The sequence below is a fragment of the Hesperophylax consimilis genome, chromosome 10 (genome assembly GCF_061612785.1).
Source record: "Hesperophylax consimilis isolate HC1 chromosome 10, BYU_Hcon_1.0, whole genome shotgun sequence".
NCBI lineage: Eukaryota > Metazoa > Arthropoda > Insecta > Trichoptera > Limnephilidae > Hesperophylax > Hesperophylax consimilis.
In genome coordinates, this window is record NC_142845.1 from 33813667 (window position 1) to 33838825 (window position 25159).

A 25159-nucleotide genomic window follows, 5' to 3' on the forward strand; every position below is an offset into this window, starting at 1 on the left:
TTATTTATTTTACTAACCACGCGTCCCTAAATTTTGAATATAAAACATTTGTAGTACCTTTTGCTTGAGTTAGCAGACTACAAAGTGATATTTACGGCCATTTATGCGACCTGACCTTTAATGGCAACCAATTTGTCAAATATTGTAAAACACGCTTATAAAAAAGATGACAAGAAACTAAATAAATACAATTACGATTAAATCAATATCTTATGTATGTTTATTTTGAAGGACTGCATTTTAATATTCCTGAACAATTTTTAGTAATTTTTTTTTTGAATTTTAATACTTGTACTTGTTTAAATAAATTGTGAAAGTATTAAAAGACCTCCTATATAATGTAGTTATTTTTACGCTTGAAAACTTATTAGTTTGCACATAAAGGCAGTGCCTTTGGGAAACATTATTGTAATACACTGTGAAATAATGATAATAGGTATTTTTATAAAATTAATTTCCGTACGATTTTTCTCTTTTTTTTAATTTTCACAAAACAAAACATTAATTCAATCTTCAACTTATTTCCCGCTTTTCTTTTGTTTTTCTCCATATAAGTCTTTATTTATCCCAGAAATACTTTTTTTGCTTTCTTACTTTTAAAAAGGGGAACACAAAAGTGCCTACCCTAATTTATTGTCAATTTGTATCATCTTTTAGGTAAATATGCATTAGCTGTGAGCACATATTTGCCTTTCCCTTTAAAACCTGAAATCATGTTAGTCTTACGTAAATCTGTATTTAATGTGGTTAAAGCTTTTGAAGTTATACCAAGTGTTGCCATATTTATATTTGAATATTAAGAATTCCCAAAAAAAATTTTTTTTGATAATGACAGACAAACATCCCCGCTTTTTTTTCGAGAGCAAACACCACTTTTCCAAACCATTTTAAGCACCAGGTGAGTCTCTCTATCGGTTTTCAAGACAGGACTTTTACTTTTAACTAAGCTTCTATTAATTTATTTTAAAAACCGCGGGATTAGATGGCAACAAACAAATAAACTGTAAAGTAAAAATTTTCACTACTGCTCTGAAAAGGTTGGGTTTTTTTACAACAGAAAGACAATTTTGTGATTTAAAAAATATATATTTTAAATATCAAAGGCATCCTAAATTAAACTGTCTGGCAAAAAGGGCTACAGTAATAATATGGTGTAATACCGACTTTTTCTTGAAGCGTAGTTGATGAACATGCTCGACAGACAGCAATAAAATCTCGGCTAAATTTCTAAAAAATAGTGTAACTTCCAGAGTAAGAGTGGCCATGTCAATCATCTCTCCATGACAAAGCCCGCGAGTGTTCAGGATAGGAAGATGTTTTCCGATTACGAAATTCACCAAGAATACCGTCTCCAAAATCAGGTAATGATGGCATTATTCACGAGTTTTCTGATCCGTCGTCCGTCAGCCAAGAAGTGATCCAATGCTCCGGGATGTGGTTTAAAGAATGTCAGTCCTTGATTTTGAACTGCTCAGAGCGTAGCTGTGGCAACTGAAGTGTGTCAAAAACTTCTAGGTTGGCAATCTACCCAATGCACAACAGTTAATTGAGTAAATACGGGGGGTGCCACACACGAAACCACAGATGTACATCAATTATAAGGAACCACACACCTTGTTAGTAAACATTTATGTAACAACAACATAAATTTATCCCGGGGTTACGAATACGAATAACCAGACAATATTTTAAAATTTTACTTACTTCGATCACAGTATGCGGAAATTTATGTTAGGTCATGATGGAGGATTTAGCCAATCGAGGAGTTGAATTCACGACGCCTGGGTGGGGACTCCAGGATACACCTGGGTGGGTACTAGTGGGACTGGAAACAGACGCGATGCCAACTCAGCCACTCACCTGTCAAAACATGTTTTGAAGTAGAAAAAACCTTCTAAGGATTTGCTCTGATGACGTTCAATTTGCTTTGCTTTTTTGAATTTTCCAGGTCAGTTTCCTCGCGAGCTTTAGTACATATTCGTTTGTTTTATCACATAGTTTGTATAATGCTACGAATATGCTAAAAATAATGAAGAAGTTACGATATATAAAGGGCAATGACTTGTTGTCTAAACGGTAGCACAAAAATGGCTGCCGAGATGGTGGCAACGCCAGACCGTTTCCATGGTTATTATGCAGTGGATCTACATTTGGGGCAACAACAATTATTTGTCACAACCTATCTATTCCATTTAAATAAAACACTTTATTTTATTTGTACAGTACTGTATTTAAGTATACTATTATTTCTGGCAAGCTTAGGACTTTGTAGTAAATATTAAAAAAAAATTAAAAGTATTTTTCATCTATTGTTTTACTTCATAACCTAATAAACATAATTATACCGACGCATAATGTTGTGTTGCCGAAACGTTCTTGAAAATGTTTTTAAAACAGAAGAGTTCTTGGTTGACTTCCAACCCTCGGGTCGTATAGGTTTAAACATCTTTTTTCTCTGCTACGGACACCAATTGGAAATCTTAAAAGTGCCTTTATATCACAAACATGTTATACATATACCTACGAAAATAATGGGTAGGTACTAAACAAAACAAATCGTAACGCGACTTGGGTAGGAACTTTCAGCAATAGTGATTTCCAAATATTGCATTCTTGAAGTGTATTAAAGAAAAGAAAATGATTTCCATTGTCAAACTTAACCATTAATATGATTAGAATAATTCACAAAATAACTTTGTTTACATCACTTTTACATTATTTGCAAAGCTTTATATCCTGTGTGCAGTATTTTAAGACCCGAGTTTTTATCAAATGTGTGATCGTTATTTAAAAGATGATCTGCAAACTCAAATTCACAATTTCCGTTTAGAGCTCTGAGATGTTCTTTAGTTCTAACTTCAAAGTTTATATTGGTCCTACCTATGTAAAAGAAATTGCAATCATTGCAATTGAGTTTATAAACTCCTGATTTTTTCTTTAATATGATAAAGCATTGAAAAGTGCTTAATCAATATTTCTATGAATATAAATATAAAGGTTATAAAATAAATATTATCATAGATATAAGCAAAAATAAATTGTTAAACCAAAATATATTAGCCCTCGGGCCGCGCCACATTTTCGCCGAGCCCCTGTATTTTCATTGCGCAATGTAAATATTTGTACGACGGCTGCGAGGCACGGCACTAACGAAATATAAATTTGGCCCACTTTTATTGTCATAAGAAATAAGCTTCTCGGTGAATACAATATCAACTAACAACATACTTAAATGTTGTACGCTAAAACATGTCGAAACGATCAAATAAATTGAAATTGTTTTGATAGGAATGCTTCCATAAAATTTCGATAACCTGGAAATGATATTCCTGCCGTTCTTTTAATGATAATAAAAGCAGTTATAATCGTTTGCTGAACACTTGTGCGGCACCTTGAATGTATATTTAAATAACTTTATACTGTTTTTCATGCTAATATTTCATTATTAGCAAACTGACAGTTACAATAGATGGACTATCAACAATGGCGTCGACACGTAATACTGGACAAACATTTAGAATGTAATTTATTTGGTTTTAAAAAAATAACGTAGGCGATGAAACTATCCTAGCCTCTGTCTAACAAGGGATGCACGATTACAAGAGAAGAGTACAACTATACGATGCTAGTAAGTAACTTATATGTTGTCTGTCTCTTTATTATTAGGTCACTACTTCTCTTTATTCTCTATTCAATAGTGATGTGCCCCAAAATTTAAACTGCGTCAGGCGGCATTTATTTTGGGCCCTGGCTGACTGGTAAGATTCTGTGATTTGACATGATTATCACAGATAAATATAAGCACACGGTGAAGGCAATATACTTGTACATATAATAATTGGTTTAGAAACTAATTATTTTGCACCTCGTGCTCCTGCTGAATAAAGTCCCCTTCAAAGGGGAGACCATTCTCCATTGAAACATCTTCCCGGACGGAAACCCAGAGCAAGTTATTGCAAAGTTTATCCGCAATATCAGATGGAATAATACTTACACCACCGAACATTATAATCCATAGAAGTGTAAACAATATCGGTTTGAAAACAAAATTATTTAATTTAAACTATTTGGACCGAGAGGCGAGAGGGGCTAACAAAATTGATTATATTAGTTGTACAATTTTAGCGGAAGTAGGGAAACATTAAGCGTACTTCAGGCACACGGACATGCCCACAGAACAATTGTATCGGTTTATCTGTTCAATCTTCTTCTATCGTATGGAGAGGGTCGAAGGGGAAAATCTAGGTCAGTGAACCAGTCTAGGGCCTCAGGCGTCGCCCTGTGGACATCAGTCCCGTCGGGGAATGAATACAGCGGGCATTCGTTGACAACAATTTTCACACATCTATGCATCGTCAACGGCTGTGGGAGGAATTTTCCTATTTATATCGGACCAGAGTTAACGAGGCAGTGAGAATCCAGGATGTCTCAGAGTGGGGTCGTGCATAAGAATTTCTCACGTCGGCCGATTGCCACTCAAGAATCCACCTGTTTTTTGGAGTGAGAGGTAATAGGAGAAATCTCTCTTATTCCATCCAGAAAGGTATTCAGGACTTGAAGCGACATGAAGAATGAGAGAAAACATCATCGTGCAAAGTATTTCGCTCTTTTGCAACGCCTTTTTGTATTTCCGCAGTTCTTTTCAGTGATGAGGACCTACATAATATATACAGATTAAATTCTGTGGAAGAGCACTACTAAAGATTTACAACTAATTATATTACGTCACACATTCATTAAGAAAACAATAGTGGAGGTACCTAAGATTTTAGAATATGATCCCTATCAGTTTATATTTGTTTACATTTGTATGTATTGCTAATCGCGAAAGCAGTAGGAACGTGTAGGCACGGGCATCTGGTCTAGTATTAGTGTCAACGAAAATGATTCGTTTCATTCGTTAGTTCAGAAAAGGCGGTCACTTTAGCGTTAACAAAAACGGCGACATTAGGTTCCATGGTAAAAATGTTCGACAGCATACACAATTACTTTTTAAGAAATATACTATCATGGAAACAACTACTTATCAATATTAGTTTTGCGTAAAGAACGCAGCAAATTCGTAGTACAAGAATTGGCTCTGGACTGAACTTTATGGCAATTCACTAACTTTTCATTTGGGTAAATACATTATTTGTACCAGGCTCCACTTCTATTTAATAGCCTCCCAGAACACATTAAGTCGTCTAATTCCTTGTGTACTTTTAAAAAGAATGTTAAATTATTTATGCTAGCCGAGTCAACATTTTTTTTCATCTTTGTCCTTTTAAATTAATAGCATTATATGTTGTATTTGTATATTTTTCATCCTTTTCCTTTTATAATTTAATTCTTTTCTCATTTTTAAAATAATGGTTTATTATAATTTTTTGTATTCAAATATTAATGTATATCATGGTCACCCTACATGTTTACTACATTATACTGTAATGAATTTGCTGGAATTAGATTAATAGGTACCATGTAGGTACCCAATTCTTAGAAACATTTATTTATTTATTTATCTTTTCTTTGCATTGTATCTTTTTTTTGAGTTAGGATTTTTAACTTCACTAGGACCAGCCTGTGTTGAGGTTAATAATTTTACAAAATTCTAAAAAAAATAGTACAAAGATTATAAGAGATTTAAAATAGTAAAAACAATAATACAAATATTAAGATATTGTTACATAGACGTTTCTACGAATTGGATACTTACATGGTACCTATCAGCCTATTCATTACACTATAATCATAAGTGACAATATTATTATTGTTCTCTTAATATAATATAATCTTTGTGTTATTTTTATTATTTTATAACATTATTAACCTTAACATAGGCTTGTAACATAAAGTAAAATAAAAACAATGTAAAGAAACAATAAATAATAAATAATCAATATCTCCTCATATTCTAACATATTTGGTAAGTACGCATAAAGTCAAAGTGTATTTACTTTTAGAAGCTTTTTTACAGCATAAGAATTTGGGATATTTTAATGGAGATCGTCAAAATTGTTTTTTTAGTGGCCTTTGGCTCCCTTAAGAGCCACGAAATATTATACAGGGTGTATCGGCACTAACCAGACAAACTTTAACCAGCTATTCCTTAGCATATTTGGAGTAAAAAATGTTATGGGCACTTTCCTGTCCGGTAGCATTTTTTTTTTCAATTAAAAACAAAAAAAATAAAAATTTCCACACTACATCACTGTCATTGGTATTGTTTTTCGTGTTCAACAGCTGTTATAAGCAAGTATGTCGAAAAGCGTCTTCGCTCTTTCGCACACACTAAATAATAATAGTTAAAAATGAGACGAATGGTGCCGTGCCATTTCGTTGTGATAGTAAAAGTGCGCCAATATAGGTACACACGTATATTATTCAACGGAATTCGAATAAAATATTGCCAGGTGGGTTTTCAAACTTTGACAAAGGATAAAACAGTGGTGACATGTGGTGAAAATATGAATAGTAAATTTTTTATTAAAAAAACGTTACCGGACAGCAAAGTGCACATAAGATTTTTTACTCCAAATATGCTAAGGAATAGCTGGTTAAAGTTTGTCGGGTTAGTGCCGATACACCCTGTATAATGTGAAAAAATAATGCGGTTCTCTCGTGTGTTGCTAAAGTAATAAAAATGTTAATTTTAATCCATTCACTGGAAAAGGTTTTTTTGATGTAACAATGAAAAAAATACAGTATGTAAACATCATGAAGGTTTTTAAATATGTATATTTTCAAGTTTAATTTGTGGATCTCCATTTTAATTTTTTCAAATTGATTTATTAAAAAGCAGTTAATTTATGAAAGCATTATCATATTCCGAAGGCATTATCAAATTATATTGAATTTGTGTAAATAAAGCTTTTGATGGTAAATTTAAATTTTTAATTGATGATATCTGAGGTTCGGCAAAATTGAGCTAACTTTTCGAAAGTACTTGGACTATCCATCATCAGTACAGATATCATCTAAAGGCAATGAAAAATGGCAAAAAAGTCAATGCAAATGAAACAAAGATTAACAATTTTTCAATTAATTTTCCAAAAATTATCCAAGTAATTTATTAGTATTAATGTCATGACTACCAGAAACCATACGCCGACACTGTTCTGATAGGCGAGTTTGATATCAATAGATAATTAATTAATGAGAAAATTAATTTTAAACACCCATCAACAACGCCACCTCTACCCATCTATTAACCACTCTCACAACACCCGCCACTCACGGAGAAATCCAATTGTACCACTCACAACTAAAACATCTCTCGCTCAAAGACACTTCTCATTCTTAGGTCCAAAACTATACAACTTCATGCCTGATGCTTGGAAAAAGGAAAACACAGCTATTCTACATAAATTGACCACTAATTTGTTTCATCAATTAGGTAGAAAGAAGAGTGAACTTTTACTACACAAAAAAATAAATCAAACACACACCAAAAACAACAACAAAAACTCCAACAAAAAATAAACCATGTAAAAGATACCTCTATGTTCTAATCTTTATCATTATTTGTATATATGTACCTACCTAGTAATGTTAAATTAGAATGCTACCCAAGCAGCTGCAGTTAATCTTATGTTTAATTGGATATTTTATTTTATTTTATTTCTTCTCTTTGTTATTCATATTTATACAAAATATAGTAGTAGGCTTAGGCACCAGTTCAAAGTACGTATACCTATTATTTCATTATTATTTTAATACTATACTTATCAAACAACTTATCAAAATGTTAATACTCATCCTAATTTCACTGTCCTAAAACGGGAATCCTCCCAGTTGGGCAGTCAAAACATTTATTAAATAATGTATATTAAAAAATAAAAAATTGTATTCTTTATCCTTAGCGAGAAACGTCTTGATTTTTAAATCAAAGACGAATAAACAAAAAACAATAGCAGCCAAAAATAAAGAAAAGTTGAGGAAATATTGTTAATTCTGAATTTCAAATAAGAGATAAGAGACAAAAATAACGTAAAATAATTAGGTCACAATGGCCGTGTGGTTAGAGGCATTATCCTGGTAAGACATAGATCCTCGGTTAGATTTCCAATTGACACCTTAACATTTTTTTTGTGTGTCTTGTTCTGTTTCATGTTTCGTTAGATTTATTTGTAAATTCTTTATGATATAAAAAAAAAAACAATAGTCAGTCACCATATTTAAAAAAATAATTTTTTCAATCACCATATTTTCAGTCATATATATAAAGGATATTAAGAGACGTGCCTTAATTTTTATTTAAAACCACACAAGAGTCCCAACTGCTCCCAACCATCAGGAGTCAGTAAGACCATGGCATCCCCAATCGGGATGTGTTGTGATACTGAAAATAGTATAGATGTGAAAGAGGAAGGTACCTGGCTATTCAGATCTGGTTACCAAACACGGCCATTTTAAATAACGTTTTAATTCTGACTGGTGGCTGATACTGAAAGTATCTTCCACTCTGAAACGTGACACAAACATAATATCATGTATTATTTTTATTGAGTAATTTATGAAATAACACAAATTAATTAAATAAAATTTACTTGCGCACGCCGGGATTTGAACCCGCGACCTCCAGCTTCCTAGTCGAGAGACTTACCCCACGACCACAGATACTGTCAAACCACTACTTACTACTTAGTTTAACCAGCGATTCTTAGGCTTATTTGGAGTAAAAACTAGTGTAAGGAATCACTGTCGCGTCCCATAACACCCTGCATATTTATATTTCCAATATCGATGAATAACTCGATTATACTAACAGGCGAATACAATTAAAAGTTCTTTGAGTAAATTATCATGATTAGGTGGTAGGTACCTATTTTAATTGTCAGTTATGTTACTGATCGCCGCCGGCTTTCACCCACTATAAACTTCGCCCAGTTGACGTTGAGAGAAAATGATTTATTACGTCTGCTTCTGTACCCACTCCCGTTAAATAATCAACCACATTAACGAGGTTTCTCGAAAAACCACAACTTTTTTGCAATGAATTCAATTATCGTCAATCATTAAAGTTTTGTAATTATGCCAAAGATGAAAGCATTTGTATTTTCAACAGCAAAACAACGTAATTAAATTAAAACTTAATTGTAAAAAACTCGAGTGACTTATTTTAAAAACTTGTGGTTACCTAATTAGTTACTTTCTTTTTAAAACAAATTATTAAAAGCTATAATTATTAGCCTGAAACACAATTATAAATTCATGAAATCTTTAAATCGGGAATTGAACCCGAACCTTCTAATTTCCGGACAGTTGCACTGAACCGCTATACTACGTTGGCTTATTTTTAACAGCAAACTAATACAAAAAATACTAGTTTTTAATTCATCAAATTTAGATTTTTTTCCCTAAGGCCATAAGGAAAATTATTTCCCCTAGGGCCTATGTCATCTTTGGGGATGCTGCGTGGGGAGTCTTTTTAATGAAAGGAAGTTCTGGGGAGGAATCTAGGGATCAGTATCTCGTGGAGTGACATATAAATATATCCCTTCCCCTGCTGCGCATGGTGATGGGTGGGGATACAATCGTTTATATTGAACTATTTTTACTTAAGACGGATATTTTCATTGAATTTTAACAATTCATCCATTTTTAAAGTTAATATTTAGTACTGTGAAAGTTCTATACGAGTTCTGTTATTGTTAAGTACTGTTAAGGAGAAGCTTAATGCCAAATCACTAATTTGATTAATCTTTATAACGAATTGGTGTACATTATGAATACAAAAAAATATGCTTTAAATAAATTCTAGGTTTTCCTATCACTTCGCTTAAGTAGAATACAAATAAATATATAAATTACACAATAAAAAATATAAATGCAAACTACTAAAAAAATTTTTTTCAAAGGAAACAACTTTTAAAAAATACAGTATTATAGCTAAAATTATCTGTGACAGTTTCACTAGATTAACTTTTTTGCTTTCTTGTCAAATTATTTCCAAAATAAATAAAAACCAGTTTTTTGTTTGAAATCGAACGTTTCTAGACTCTGTTTGTCAAGCGTTTTTAACGCCTATTACCTACGATATAAGGTATACCAAGAATATACACATTTTTGGCTTGTAGCCTTCTCTTAAACAACCGGCCCGTGATGTATTAGTAACAAAAGTAGAATAAAACCTCCACAAAACTTGAATTATAACTTTTAAATTTGATGAAATGATCTAATTATTTTCAACAATCCTTCCAATGAGCAGTAATTGAAAACACACGGAAAAAAAACAATCTTATCTCATTTTTAACACTTACGAAGCTTAGAAAGTTAGAAGTTAAGTCGCCGGTGTCCATAACAGAACCTCGAAAAAATGTTCTCTTCCACTACTGGGTGGAATTTTCACTGGAAAATAAAATATTTTAAAAAATCTTAAATAATAACTGTTTATTAAAGAGCCGTTTTCAATAAATCGTCAATCGACCTCTAAATTTTGTTCTCATAAATGTCAAATGCAAGAAGAAAAAAAAGAAAATATTTCATAATAGAAAATATTTTAACCTACACCACCATTTTAAAAAATACCCTCCTACGTGTGATATTAATTTAAAAAACTACATTAATCAATCCACTTTGAAACCATTTTTGCGTATATTCGAAAATAAATACATGAAAATATATCTGCAAGATGTATGTACAAATTATTTTAAACGTTATCTGTGACACCTTCTATGCATTTTTTTAATTATTAATTATTGAAAAATATTTAAAATTGCCTTTTGCTAAATTTTCCCATGGGAATTCTAAAACTTGACAGCATAAAAATAGGGATTTAATCTTCCACGCAGCCTCTACGAGTTCCGGGGCTTCATTAACTTTATGTACCGGGCTTTCTCGTATGTCCTGTGGCCGATACTCGATTGGTGGGTACGTGGGAAGTGGATACTCCAGTGGAGCGCATAGCATAACTAGTTTCTGGAGACAAAATAGACCCACGTTCTAAGGCATTAATTACACTATTCAATATTTGAGTATTGATATTTGGTTGTAGTTTCGATACCACCCACCAGATGTCGGTAGAGTATGTAGATATAAGTTATTATTATCAAGTTAATGTAGTTTAAGGCATTTCCATAGATGGCGGTATTTACGCAACATGACAGAGATAGCGTGTCGGCTGTACCCGAATGAATGCGTAGGTAGCCAGCTCAGTTTAATTTGCTTCCCTAGTTAGAATAACTCACAGTCCCTGATATTTAATTATTTCTTCATTTAATTGTCGTACGATAATAAAGTACTCGTAATCTTTGACGAACCAAACATTTATTGAACACTCGCGATCTTAATTGTATTCCATACTATGTAGATAATTAAACAGTACACCAATACATTTCAAATACCAATTACCTCAAACCTAATTATGTGGATATCTTCCCTTCGACATATTTGGCCTGAAATTTAGTGGACCCGCATCTAGAAATTAAGTCGTTGTCCTTCAATTATTTGTATTTTATTTATTTACGTAATTGTTGAAATATTATTATACCTGTAGCTTTTCGTGGTGTTTTTTCTCCCACCGCTGTGCAAATAAGAGCAGCCTAGTGATGGCTCACGGTGTCATATGTCGTGGGCAATAATTTCCTCTCTGCGACGCCTAACGACTGATCACTGTGAGCCGACACACAGTTAAAGTACTTGCTTACCGCACCCTAGAGAGCAAAAACCCGATATTTAATTTTTGTATTAGGTTTCCGGGTTTTTCACAGACTCCCATACCATAATTGGACGTTTCGCACAAAAAGATACCGACCATTAGACGTTTGACATGTGACATAGAATAATTGCTAATAATTTGTCATAAATTCTAAAAAATATCCATCCGAATCATTGAACTCTTACGTCCTACATAAAGCTTCATTCAGACGAAAGAAAAAGATTAGTCATTGATACTTTTTGAAATGGAAGTGGAAAATGATGGTACTTGCATTTATAAACAGAGAAAAATTAGTACGGCTTATTTATCAAGATACTGTTACGAATGTGTTACCGCATGATCATTTCCCAATAATATATTAGTCATTCAGAATATATCTGAACCACGCAGGTGCCCTTGTCGGAATAAATATAATTGGCGGGGTGCCAAACTATTATTATTATTTTTTTATATTTATTTATTTATACGCCCATTGGGCTTTTACATACATATTTCATAAAAAAGTAATATTCTGAAGATTGCAAGTTCACAAAAATAATAGAAAAAATACATATAACCATATCCATATAATAACAGCAAGTAAATAGTACAAAAATAAGAATATTCCTACTCCTAAGTTATACAGACTTAAATTAGTTAATAAATAATGTAAATGCTAGGTAGTGGTAGCAGTAAAATGATACAATACGACACATAGTGTATGAGGCCTTTGAGTTAGAAAGCTAACGAAATAATTATTGGTAGTATTGTTAACAGATATACTGCATTTGACTGGTTGTAGTGGCCTGCTAAATCGAGGGCGATCGGTCAGCCATTTTACATAGTTTATATAAAAAAAATATTGTGAAGATTCTAAATAAAGAATAGTAAAGCAATAATATAACATTAACCTTTAGACATATAAAACCAAGCAAAAAGCAAATCTAAACATGATAGTTTGTAGGTATAAGCCTGTTTTGTCAATCTTGAAGAAATAATTCAATAAGAAGTGCAATAGCTAGATGTTTATTGTTTTAATTTAAAAGTTCTAATATTTTGGTTTTAAATTTGGAAACCGATTGGAAATGATAGACATCGATTGAACTATATTTGTTTCCAAGTGTATGAAGCCTTTGAATTGGAGAGTTTACAAAGTAATTATTGGCAGATTTGGTAACAAAATATAGAGCATTTAAACGAGTATCACGGGTAGGTATACGCAAATTAATTAAGCTCGTTAAATCGAGGGCGTCCAGGTTGCCATTTGATATATTGAAAAGGCAAACTAAGTCACTCACTGTGCGTCTTGTAGTTAAATCGCTTAGGTTTAGTAATTCCATTAGATATGTATAATTAAGTTCTTCGATTGGTATTCCAAGTTTGTAATTAATAAACCTTAGAAACTTATGTTGTACTCTTTCGATTTTTTGCTGATGAGTCTTATAAAATGGAGCCCAGATTGTTGAGTTGTACTCCAAATTACTTCTTACCAACCCAGTATAAAGCAATTTGAAGGAATTAATTGTTTTAAATTCTTTTATCGTCCTCAGAATGAACCCCAGGCATTTCATGGCCTTGTTGGTTATTTCATTTATATGAGGAACAAAAGTTAATTTACTGTCAAATAATATACCAAGGTCCTTAATTTGTTCGACTCTTTTTAGGACATTGTTGTTGATGCTATATTGATATTTAATGGGATTTTTGATTCGGGTAAAAGTTATTGATTGACATTTTTCAATGTTGAGAAACAGTTCATTAAGGGTGCACCACTCTTGTAGCCTCACAAGATTTGATTGCAATACGCTACAGTCATTATGATTAGTTATTTTTTTGTAAATTTTTAAATCGTCCGCAAATAAAAGTATCATAACTCCATCGAAGATGGAAGTTATGTCGTTGATAAATAAGGAAAATAACACTGGGCCCAGATGTGACCCCTGTGGGACTCCGGTGAAGATTTCAAAGTGATGTGAAAAATGTGAATCGATTTTTACTGATATTTTTCTTTGGTGAAGGTATATTATATTCGCGCTTTACTGATAGTTTGTTATTACATTTGTCAAATCATTCGTTATAGGGCTTCAGTCCCATTTTTAACTGTAGAATGGCTAGATTTTTAAAAATTAACAATATTTCATAGCAGTAAGTTTTTTTCGTGTAAAATCGCCTTACAGAATCTAGCTAGGAAAAATTTCACCGCGCTAAAATATTCTGTTTTAAGAAAATATAAATGATAAAATTCCTAGTGATTTCTTCTACCTTGTGAGCTGTTGTTACAATCTACTATTTGAAAAATTGTTTTGTGCCTTCAGGTCAGCCGAGCGACAGAACTTGGGAAGCTGGTAACCAGATTGCAGCTGGAGAGGTCGGAAGTGGCTTTCTTCATCTTCACCAACGGAAGTAATCTGAGGTAAGATCTTTCATGCAGGATCTAAAAGATAGTGTCTGGACCTCCGCTATTTTCACTGAAACTCTTTTCTTTCTCGTACTGATGTTAAAAGATCGTAAGCTTTTTTACTACCCGACGAGCTTTCTTCCGGGCATGCTTGGACTTCATTCCCTGAAGCTCAGAAAAGAGGGATGTGCCGCCACCCACTTGTTTAGACTGCTGCGAGAGTATATAATCTCCTTGCTGATAGCCTGACAACCGTAAATAGAATAAATATATTTAAGAAAAAACTGTTTGCCCTCAAGATCAATGAGCAAAACCAAAATGCTCTTACTTAAGAAAAATATGTTACTTAGGTAGTAAACCATAATTATTAATATATATTTATTATTTTTGTTTTAATCAATGTACACTTAAGTTAACAAATAGTTATTTCTTTTAACTTAATAAATAACTAATAAAAAGGAAAACTATATCGAAAACTCCGCTATTTATCTGATGACTATCTCAAACAGCGGCATCGTAGATTATTCTTTATTCCTGCACGGAAAAAATTATCCTGTTAAAAAAGCGATAGCATTCCGATTTCCTGATAAAATATTAGTCATTCAAAATATATGGAGTAAACGTGTTCTTTTCCTAATAGGTATCGTGACGGAATGCAACAATATCAGTACTTCAATATTTTTATGAACACGTGTTCCGCCATCCTCATAAAACATTCGCTTCTAACTGATACTTTAACTGGAACTCTGTCAATTCATTCGTTAAAGAACTGAGGTACCGTTTTTAACAGGAATATGAATAATTTTACCAGAATGTTAAGAAATTAACAATATTTAAAATCAGTTAGTTTTTCCGTCTGCCTGTAGGACTAACCTGCCAATGGTTCTCTCAGTGGGAAGGAATATAATTTATTGCTCCCAAACCAAATCTCTTCTAATATCGATATATTTTGCGTCAGTGAAGAGAGATTCAAAATAGAAATCCTTTTGATTCTAGAAAGAGTCTATACGACACGATCTTCACAACTGCCAAAAAATATATTTGTTTTTTTTTGTAATCTATTTTTTTATAGGTATTATCTACTTGAAATTAATTATATGTATTAATTTCAAAGTTTGTAATGTAAAACAAAAACTATTATTATTAAGGGTAAGCGTTACGTACGTTATAAAACGTATTTTCATAAAACAGTTAAATTAATACCATGTATTAACGCGTAGATTATACGTACATTACGTTTACCCTAAAATCATTTTTCCTATTGGAGCGGTTAGACTCTAAGTTTATTACGATTCACAAACACTAACAGTATTGACCTCCTATCACAGATATTATCAGTATTGACCTCCTATCACAGACACTATCAGTAATGATATCCTATCACAGACACTATCAGTATTGATCTCCTATCACAGACACTATCAGTATTGACCTCCTATCACAGACACTATCACTATTGACCTCCTATCACAGACACTATCAGTAATGATATCCTATCACAGACACTATCAGTGTTGACCTCCTATCACAGACACTATCAGTATTGACCTCCTATCAAGACACTATCAGTAATGATATCCTATCACAGACACTATCAGTAATGATATCCTATCACAGACACTATCAGTATTGATCTCCTATCACAGACACTATCAGTAATGATATCATATCACAGACACTATCAGTATTGACCTCCTATCACAGACACTATCAGTAATGATATCCTATCACAGATACTATCAGTATTGACCTCCTATCACAGACACTATCAGTATTGACCTCCTATCACAGACACTTTCAGTAATGATATCCTATCACAGACACTATCAATATTGACCTCCTATCACAGACACTATCAGTAATGATATCCTATCACAGACACTATCAGTATTGACCTCCTATCACAGACACTATCAGTAATGATATCCTATCACAGACACTATCAGTATTGACCTCCTATCACAGACACTATCAGTATTGACCTCCTATCACAGACACTATCAGTAGTGACCTCCTATCACAGACACAATCAGTAATGATATCCTATCACAGACACTATCAGTATTGACCTCCTATCACAGACACTATCAGTAATGATATCCTATCACAGACACTATAAGTATTGACCTCCTATCACAGACACTATCAGTATTGACCTCCTATCACAGACACTATCAGTGATGATATCCTATCACAGACACTATCAGTATTGACCTCCTATCACAGACACTATCAGTATTGACCTCCTATCACAGACACTATCAGTAATGATATCCTATCACAGACACTATCAGTATTGACCTCCTATCACAGACACTATCAGTAGTGACCTCCTATCACAGACACAATCAGTAATGATATCCTATCACAGACACTATCAGTATTGACCTCCTATCACAGACACTATCAGTAATGATATCCTATCACAGACACTATAAGTATTGACCTCCTATCACAGACACTATCAGTATTGACCTCCTATCACAGACACTATCAGTGATGATATCCTATCACAGACACTATCAGTATTGATCTCCTATCACAGACACTATCAGTAATGATATCCTATCACAGACACTATCAGTATTGACCTCCTATCACAGACACTATCAGTATTGACCTCCTATCACAGACACTATCAGTAATGATATCCTATCACAGACACTATCAGTATTGACCTCCTATCACAGACACTAGGTATTAGTATTGACGTCCTATCACAAACATTATCAGTATTGACCTCCTATCACAGACACTAACTGTATTGACCTCCTATTACAGACACTATCAGGGAAAACATTAAGAAACACGTGCTCCTAAGTCCCACTTACCGGGATTCAGTGAAACTATATCGTACTCATATGGTGAATGCAGTACTGGAACTGGCTATAGTGGTGATCTGCTCACAATGTATTCTAAAGCTTTCATTCTTAACGGTTTTTTGGTTCTCAACAGGGCTTGAGAACCAAATTGAGTATTGTCTCCATAAATCATAACTCAGAATCTAGTAACTTACCCCTTTAGCTACATTGCACGAGTGTATACACTATGCAAGTTTATCCCGAACAACCATTTGCCTAATATTAAAAAGGTCACTCCTCCTTGGCCAGGTCTAACCTGACGCAGCGCTTTGCCGTGACGGACGCCGCCCTGGAGCAGTTGGCCGCCTGGCCGCCCATCACCCTCCCGCCCGAGTCTACGCCTCTGCCGGAGCCCGCCTTCCGCCTCAGGCTATCCTTGCTGAGGTATGACATAACCATATACATCTTTTACATTTTCTTTTGTGACCAGGTTCAACCTAATCGATTTTAAGCTACTACCTGGAAAAATTAGTATTGCTGATTAATCAAAAATATTTAATTATTGAAGACAATATTAGCGATTCTTAAACGAAAATCTGAAACAGAAAAAACTGAAAAGGATACGGTCACATCTAAGACTCGAACCCAGGACCCTTACCTTGCCGGGGCACCTCTCTACCAACTGAGCTAATGGAACCCTATCTCCTTCGGTCATATTTAACTGGATCATACTTCCAATAAGAACTACCGACATTGCCATAATTTTTCTCACCGCACATTTTTATTGGCATCTATCTTTATGTATGATCGCTAGATTAAACCCGAACTAAATTAAATCTAGACAGCGTCTTTAAATAAACATATCTTATTTTTATTTCAATGTGCGAGATCTATTGACTTTTTTGCAAGTCTAGGATGAATATTTATTTTTTGGAATAACTTAGTGATTCAAACCTCAAATTATAATCTTTTTTTATATTTTCCATGTATATTTATATATTATAAGCATTCGTATTTGTACCAATCCATCTATATCTTAAATACTAAAAAATGGGGTAGGATTCAAAAATAAAATAGATGATGTCATAATCTAACATTTATTTGCAAGGGTACAAATTTACGTGAATTAAGATATTAATTATGCTATACATAATAAGAACAAGAGACTCTATAATTAAGACTGAATTACATCTCGGAGCGCGTGCACAGGAAGAACTTGTGGATTAGAATTATTGATAAGCATAATTTCGTTTATGTGACATTAAATAAAACTACAAGAACTTACCTTGTTACATATTGTAGAGCGTCATTTGAGACAAGGAATTGGTCATGTAATTTGATAATACATTAGAACACGATGTCCAGTAACATCAAGCTAGCTAATACGTTCCAAAATATTGTCTGGAGTTCACCCGTGAATCCTTCCAGTAGAACGGTTCCGGCCGCGCGTCCGCGTCCCGTTGATCACTGGTTCGCTCGTTCACCGCGAGTAGCGCTGTTTGCTACTCCTCCAAAATGAGCGGCTATACAAACGATGGCTAGGCGGTCCGTATTTCCTACCACAGAAGAGTCCACCTTAAACTCCGGGGGTAAAATTGAAACTGTTACAAAGTATGCAAAATTTCGTCACTAAAATCAAAATGACCAGGCAACATCGATAAATAAAGCAAGAGGAATCTGTGTGGCTTCGTTTTACATACAAATCTACAGTCTTATTCCGAGATTGGTGAAATTTTGCAAACTTGACCATCAAAAGAAGAAGGAGATCACTATTCATATGAGATCAATATTCGAATAACCATCCCTATCCCCTTTTACCAACAACGTTCGGTGCCTCAGCTAGTAAAAAAAAATAGTAAATAATAATAATCATTTATTCCCAATAAATATACTAAACGTCAATAAACCTATAAAATAATTATCATTTTATAAACGTGATGTTTATTGGCCCAAAGGACGTATTGATCAAAGTCTACTAAATCGTTTATTGAACTGCGAATGAAAATAATTATTCAACTAAGGGATGTTTTGGATAATCCGATATTATAATTCTGGGAATTTCGTAACATATATTTCTATGATGTTCTTTGGATTAATTATTTTTGACTGCTTTAATCACGCTAATGAGCTTTGATCGAAATTTTTACAAAAAAATTTGTTATTTTCATTAAGGGTAAACGTAACGAATGCTTTAATCTACGAGTCCATATATGGCGTAAATTTAATTATTTTACAAAACAATATATTTTTGCAAGTTATACTTTAAAATACAGGGTTTTCCAATAAGAGCTGTTATTTTGAATAGCCCGGTATTTCGGTAGATGTTACTTTTGAAGCTGTCATTTTTTTAACATTTGACAAGTTGAAACTACGCCATTGAAAAAAATAACAATACACGTCTCAACAACGCATTGAAATTATTTAAATTCACTTGAGTGAATCAAATGTAAATCATCTTGAGTGATGAGGCCCATTTCTACCTCGATGGCTTCGTCAACAAGCAAAATTGTTGCATCTGGAAAACCCAAGAGTTATTGTTGAAAAGCCTCTCTATCCTCAACGTGTAACTGTTTGGTACGGTTTATAGTCCGGCAGAGTCATTGGACCTTACTTTTTTGAAAATGAGGCTGGAGCAACAGTTACGGTGAATGGATTGCTCTATCGAGAGATGATTAATATTTTTTTATGGCCGGAGTTGGATTTCATTGATCTGAACAACGTTTACTTTCAACAAAACGGCGCTATGTGCCACACAAGCAATGAAACCATTGATCTTTTACGAATGAATATCAAAATAACACCTCTTATTGGAAAACCCTGTATTAAGACGAATTCTTTGTTTGCGCCCGTACATAAGCAATAGGATATTAATAAATAATTTATTTAAATTTAAATGATGCCATCTAAGAACGCAAGTTACGTTTACTTAAAGTTCATTATTTTAGGCTTTACTCCTGCACGTTCTTAGTCCGTTAAGAAAGTTAAAATTACTGAATAATATTCCTGATTTTTTTACATTTACCCCACACAGGGACCCTGGGAAAAATAATTTCCCACAGGGCGTATGTCATCTTTGGGGATACTTCGTTGGGTATTTTTAAGGAGAGGAAATTCTAGGAAGGTAAAATTTATGAGAATTGAGCAGAAATCTAGTGACACACCGATCCCTCCTGCTGTATTGCAAGACGATGGATAGAGAGAGACCGGCCGGAGAGTTTAAAGGGTCTCCCCAAACCGGCCTCTCCTGATCCGGCCAAGATCTGAATTCGGCCACCCCTGATAAATATAATTAGTGGAGGGGCAATCACGGTGACCTTTAAAGATAACCTGCGGCTGTTATGGCGCTTTGACTGGAATCGAACCAATTACCCATCACCTCTACTTCTGGTTTAGCCATTCATCCCAATTTGGGAGGCGGGTATGGGTACCACCGCCCAGGCAACCATTTACTAACTAACACCTCTGACGTAGGTCAACCCAAGTTTTGTCCAGTTCTAGGTAGCGGAGGCTATTAGGGATCGGTTGATGGAGAACCTTTAACCTCTTTAGTACGACTCTCTCGATCCATCGCCATCGCCTTACACCGCAGTGGGAGGGATGGACTCATAAATTATGTTCAAAAATAAATAAATAAAAAATACATCCGTCACTCCTGGACAAACTAACCCATACTAAACCCACCCCTCATACCGTTTTTCTTCCCTGAACTTCCTCTCATTATTTTCCTTAAAAAAACTCTCCCACAGCATCCTTAAAGATGACATATGCCAAAATAAAGTAACAAAAAAAAATAAAAAAATTAAACATAAAATATAAAATAGACGGTTTTGGTCAAATTTGTAAAATTAATTTCTTGAATATTTGGCCATTTTTCGCGATTGCGTAATTCAAGTATTAGTAAATAATACATTTAGGATAGTGATTTTTCAAATTCACGTTTGAATTCTGCTACTCTGGGAGTCGAGATGCCGATCACAATGCCTTGTAATAATTACTTTATTTTTTTTAAATGCTGTTTTTCTGGTTGAGTATGCGTTAATAAAATGAAAATAATGTTGGTAACTCTCAGTCAAAGTATGATACAAATTATAAAAACATAAGTTGATATGGTCGTATTAGCTCAGAGTAGCACTTCCCCGGCAAGGAAGAGATCCTAGGTTCAATTCTTAGATGCAAATTAATCTTTTTCTTTCTTTTCTATTTAACGTCTTTCGTTTAAAAGTGATCAATATTGTTTAAATATTGAAGACAATATTAGTGATTTCTAAACGAAAATCTAAAACAGAAAAATCAGAAAAGGAAACGGTCACATCTGGGACTCGACTCATCTAGACTTGCAGAAAAGTCAACAGATGTCGCACATTAAAAATAAAAAATAAGATAGGTTTATCTAAAAAAAGACGCTGTCTGGATTGCATTTAGTTCGGGTTGAATCTTGCGATCATACATAAAGATAGTTGCCAGTAAAAATTTGCGGTGAAAAAATGAAGACAATCTTAGTAGTTCTTATTCGAAGTATGATACAGTTAAAAGTGACCCAGGGGAATAGGGTCCCATTAGCTCAGTCGGTAGAGCACTGTCCCGGAAAGACAAGGGTCCTAGGTTCGAGTCCCAGATGTGACCGTTTCCTTTTCTGATTTTTCTGTTTCAGATTTTCGTTTAGAAATCACTAATATTGTCTTCAATATTTAAATATTACAATTTGAGGTTTTACTCAATAAAGTTTTTCCGAAAAATAAAGATTAATATTGTCTTCAATGATTAAATGTCACAATTTTAGGTTGTACTAGTTAAGGAATTCCGCTGTAAAAATGAAAATGCTTAGTTTAAAATGTCATGAATTTTCTTAAGACTCACTGGTAAATAAATAAAAAAAGCAATCTATTGCCTGGCTTTAGAAAGTCTCAATAGTTCAGAGCTGTACCAATAAATATAAGGTTCCAGTGTTTGCTCTGCTCCAGGGTGAAGATTGCAAATTGCCAACCTTATTTTATTAGAAAACCATTTATTAGTGAAGATTTTATTCAATCGATGTGAAAACCTTACTAATTGAAACGTTAAATAGTTCATGGAAATAAACATAAGATATATACATTACTTATCCAGTCAAAGGGGGGTTTTTATCTGTTGTATAAACTTGATATAATAATAATTTCTCATCGAATTTTTCCAAGATATTTTTTAGATGTTCTATATTTTTCTTCATTTTAAAGATGTCGTAAAAACAAGTACCATTTCAGAAACAAGATATTATTACCTTTTAGAATTTTTTATTTGAATTACACTTTCATAAAAAAATGTAATATTTTATTATCAAACTTGAAAAAAGTAAAAAAAAACTCATCGCAAACATTTTTAACCAAGGCGTCAAATAATTTCATAGATATCAAAATTCAAAATATACAGTCCAATTTTTTAAAGAATTTGCTAGTCAATTGTCACTTTACTTTTTATTTCATGCATACTATAAATAATTATAAAAATAATTCCCAAGGATGAATAAAAAAAATAAGAAAGTTTGGCACAATATAAACGATTTTTTAAATTTATATTTACATGCATATACAGAAAGCATCTATATTATTATAAAAAAGACGTAACTTTCGTAAAAGTTTAATTAAATTCACGCGGTCAAATTCAATTATAAATAATATATACGAAATAACCTCTCTTTTCCGGTTACATAAACTATATTTCAATGTGACATAATGGATTAAAACTGACGAAAAATAACACAAATAATAGTAAATATGTTGAATTATACTGATTTCATAGTGAGTTGGTCATTATGTAAAATGGAAATTATTGACGAAAACGTATTTTAAATCAAAAATCGAAGCAATAATTTTCCCGTGAAAAACACACGCGTGGCGCATTAATCTGCCAAAGGGCAATGTTTTTAAATATTACGCAGCCAGTTAAAGACATTTTTTACTGGGAATAATTCTAATCAAAAATTGTACAGTCTTTGTACAATGTGTAACAAAAAGACCGTTCTGATTAAAATTGATCGAAGTGATTTTTTTATTAGTAAGGCTGTTATTGTTGAATTTTAACAGATCTCTACAAACAATTAGCATATAATTTTCTTTACTCTATTGTTTTTTCTTTATTTTTTATTGTAAAAAATCACATACATAAAAATGCGTGTTGTGTTGTAGTAAAGTATTTGAGGGTTATAAGCGCGCATTGATTGTGTTGTAGTAAAGTATTGGAGGGTTATGAGCGCGCATTGATTGTGTTGCAGTAAAGTAGTGGAGCGTTGTGAGTGCGCATTGATTGTGTTGTAGTAAGGTATTGGAGCTTTGCGAGTGCGCATTGATTGTGTTGTAGTAAAGTAGTGGAGCGTTGTGAGTGCGTATTGATTGTGTTGTAGTAAAGTATTGGAGCGTTGTGAGTGCGCATTTTATTATGTTATCAGTACTGTTTTTTTTGGCAACTAAGGAGTTGCGTTTTAAAAGACATTAATCTGCTGATTTTTTTTTACTTGAAAAATTCCATCTTCGTTGATGATTTACTCAAAAACGAAAGCTCAAATCAAAAATGGTTATACCACAAAATGACTCCAAATTTGATGTATATTCACCAGTTTTCTCTTGTACTAAGAGTTTCCGGACATCTTTTATTATTATATTCATTAAAGCCATTTCTTTTAATGGCGGTCTATAAATAAAAACTATTTTGCTACGGCTTATTGTCCTAATTGCTTTTTATTGTTTAAATACAACAACGGTTTAAAGTTGAGATGGGAATGCATCCCACAACCTCTAGAAATGAAATCAAATTCCTGGAAAACTACGGTGGGGCTCTTCTCATAAATTATTTTATGCAAACTTTATTTTATATAAAGTATAGGAGGAATTATTTGCTTCTAATTTAGCCGTATTTAAACTTATAATGAAAATGTCTTTAAATAAACATTGGCATAACGAAATTTATCGTACGTATTTAGTTATAATTTATCAAAAATAAACACAAAATTGTTGAAAGTTAAATATTAAAAATTGTTGAATGTTTCCAGCTCAAATATTTCCAATTCATTTGAAAACTTCTATTTAAATCATATACGTAACTCAGACAGTATTTATAATCACATAATGTAACATCGTTGTATAAGTTATCAAACGGGCTTATATAACGAATTATTAGAATATTTTAGCAAGGCGGGCAACCTGACCTAACCTAACCTAACCTAACCTAACCTAACCTAACCTAACCGAACCTCACCTAACCTAACCTAACCTAACCTAACTAACTAACTAACCAACCATCATCCGTTTTCCACAGGGGTAGGCAGAGAGAACGGACCGCCAAACAACTCGGTCTTGGATCATTTACATTCATACATACCCTCCTATTATTTTGACTCTTTACATGGTCCGACTCAAGTACCTGATTTACTTGATTCTCACTGCCATGTTTTCCTTGACGTCCTTGACTTCTTGTTCCATTCACATTTGCGTCATACATTCTCCTTACACTCCTTTCTTCGCTCATCCTCCCTATATGCCCAGACCATCTGATCGTCCATATATTAATCTTACTTATTCCGTTTGCATTCTTTGCGGATCTCCACATTTCTCACACGATCAAACATCTTTTTACATACCCCTCAGGGATCTCATTTCTCGAGCATTTGGTCTAGTTTCATCCTTCCTCTGCCAGTTCTATGCCTCACTTCCATAAATCAGGGTATGTACCAGCACTCCATTGTGGACTGCTAGCTTCGCTTTTTAGACATTTTTTCCAGTCCCTGATAATACATTTACCATGGGTTCGGACCTAATAAAGTCTGTGACAGACCATGCTATAAGCGCGCTATATTTGCTTGGCTTGACCATGATGCGTATAGCGTAATGTGTCGCCTACCTAATGCTAAATGAAAAAAGATAAATATTTACAGATGAGTTTTAAATTAGATTATTCCATTATTCAACATAAAAAGTCATCAGTTATATAGATGAATCTATGACGAATTGTAGGCTGTGTCTACTCTTCAAGTTCAGGTCTTAATTTTGCATTGAATATTTAAAAAATACCATTTTATTTTCCGTTGATTGTTGTGGCCAACAGAATATAAAATGAGCTTACAAGTTCCTTACCTAATTCATGACAAAAAAAAATTAATGATGGATTTTTCGCATTTAAAAAAAACTATCCACTCGAGTGATTGGCTTTACATATACACATTTACCATATTATTTAATTAATATCGTTCCTCAAAATATGGAAACATATGAACTGTTTACTGATCTTTAAGACCAATCAATCCACGGAGATTTCGCTGTTTATCCAATATGTTTAGATTCTATAAATTTATCACACTATGACAAGCGATTG

The 25159-nt window shown here is 33.3% G+C and overlaps 1 protein-coding gene across 1 annotated transcript in view; it reads left to right on the forward strand.

Annotated features, from left to right (window-relative positions):
* The window catches only part of LOC149420652 (uncharacterized), a 121612-nt gene that overhangs the window by 48091 nt on the left and 48362 nt on the right, over positions 1 to 25159 (forward strand). The window contains exons 4-5 of the mRNA XM_089635978.1: positions 13936 to 14033; positions 17129 to 17263. Coding sequence (XP_089492104.1) covers positions 13936 to 14033; positions 17129 to 17263 — 233 coding nt within the window. The remainder of the gene's footprint in view (positions 1 to 13935; positions 14034 to 17128; positions 17264 to 25159) is intronic.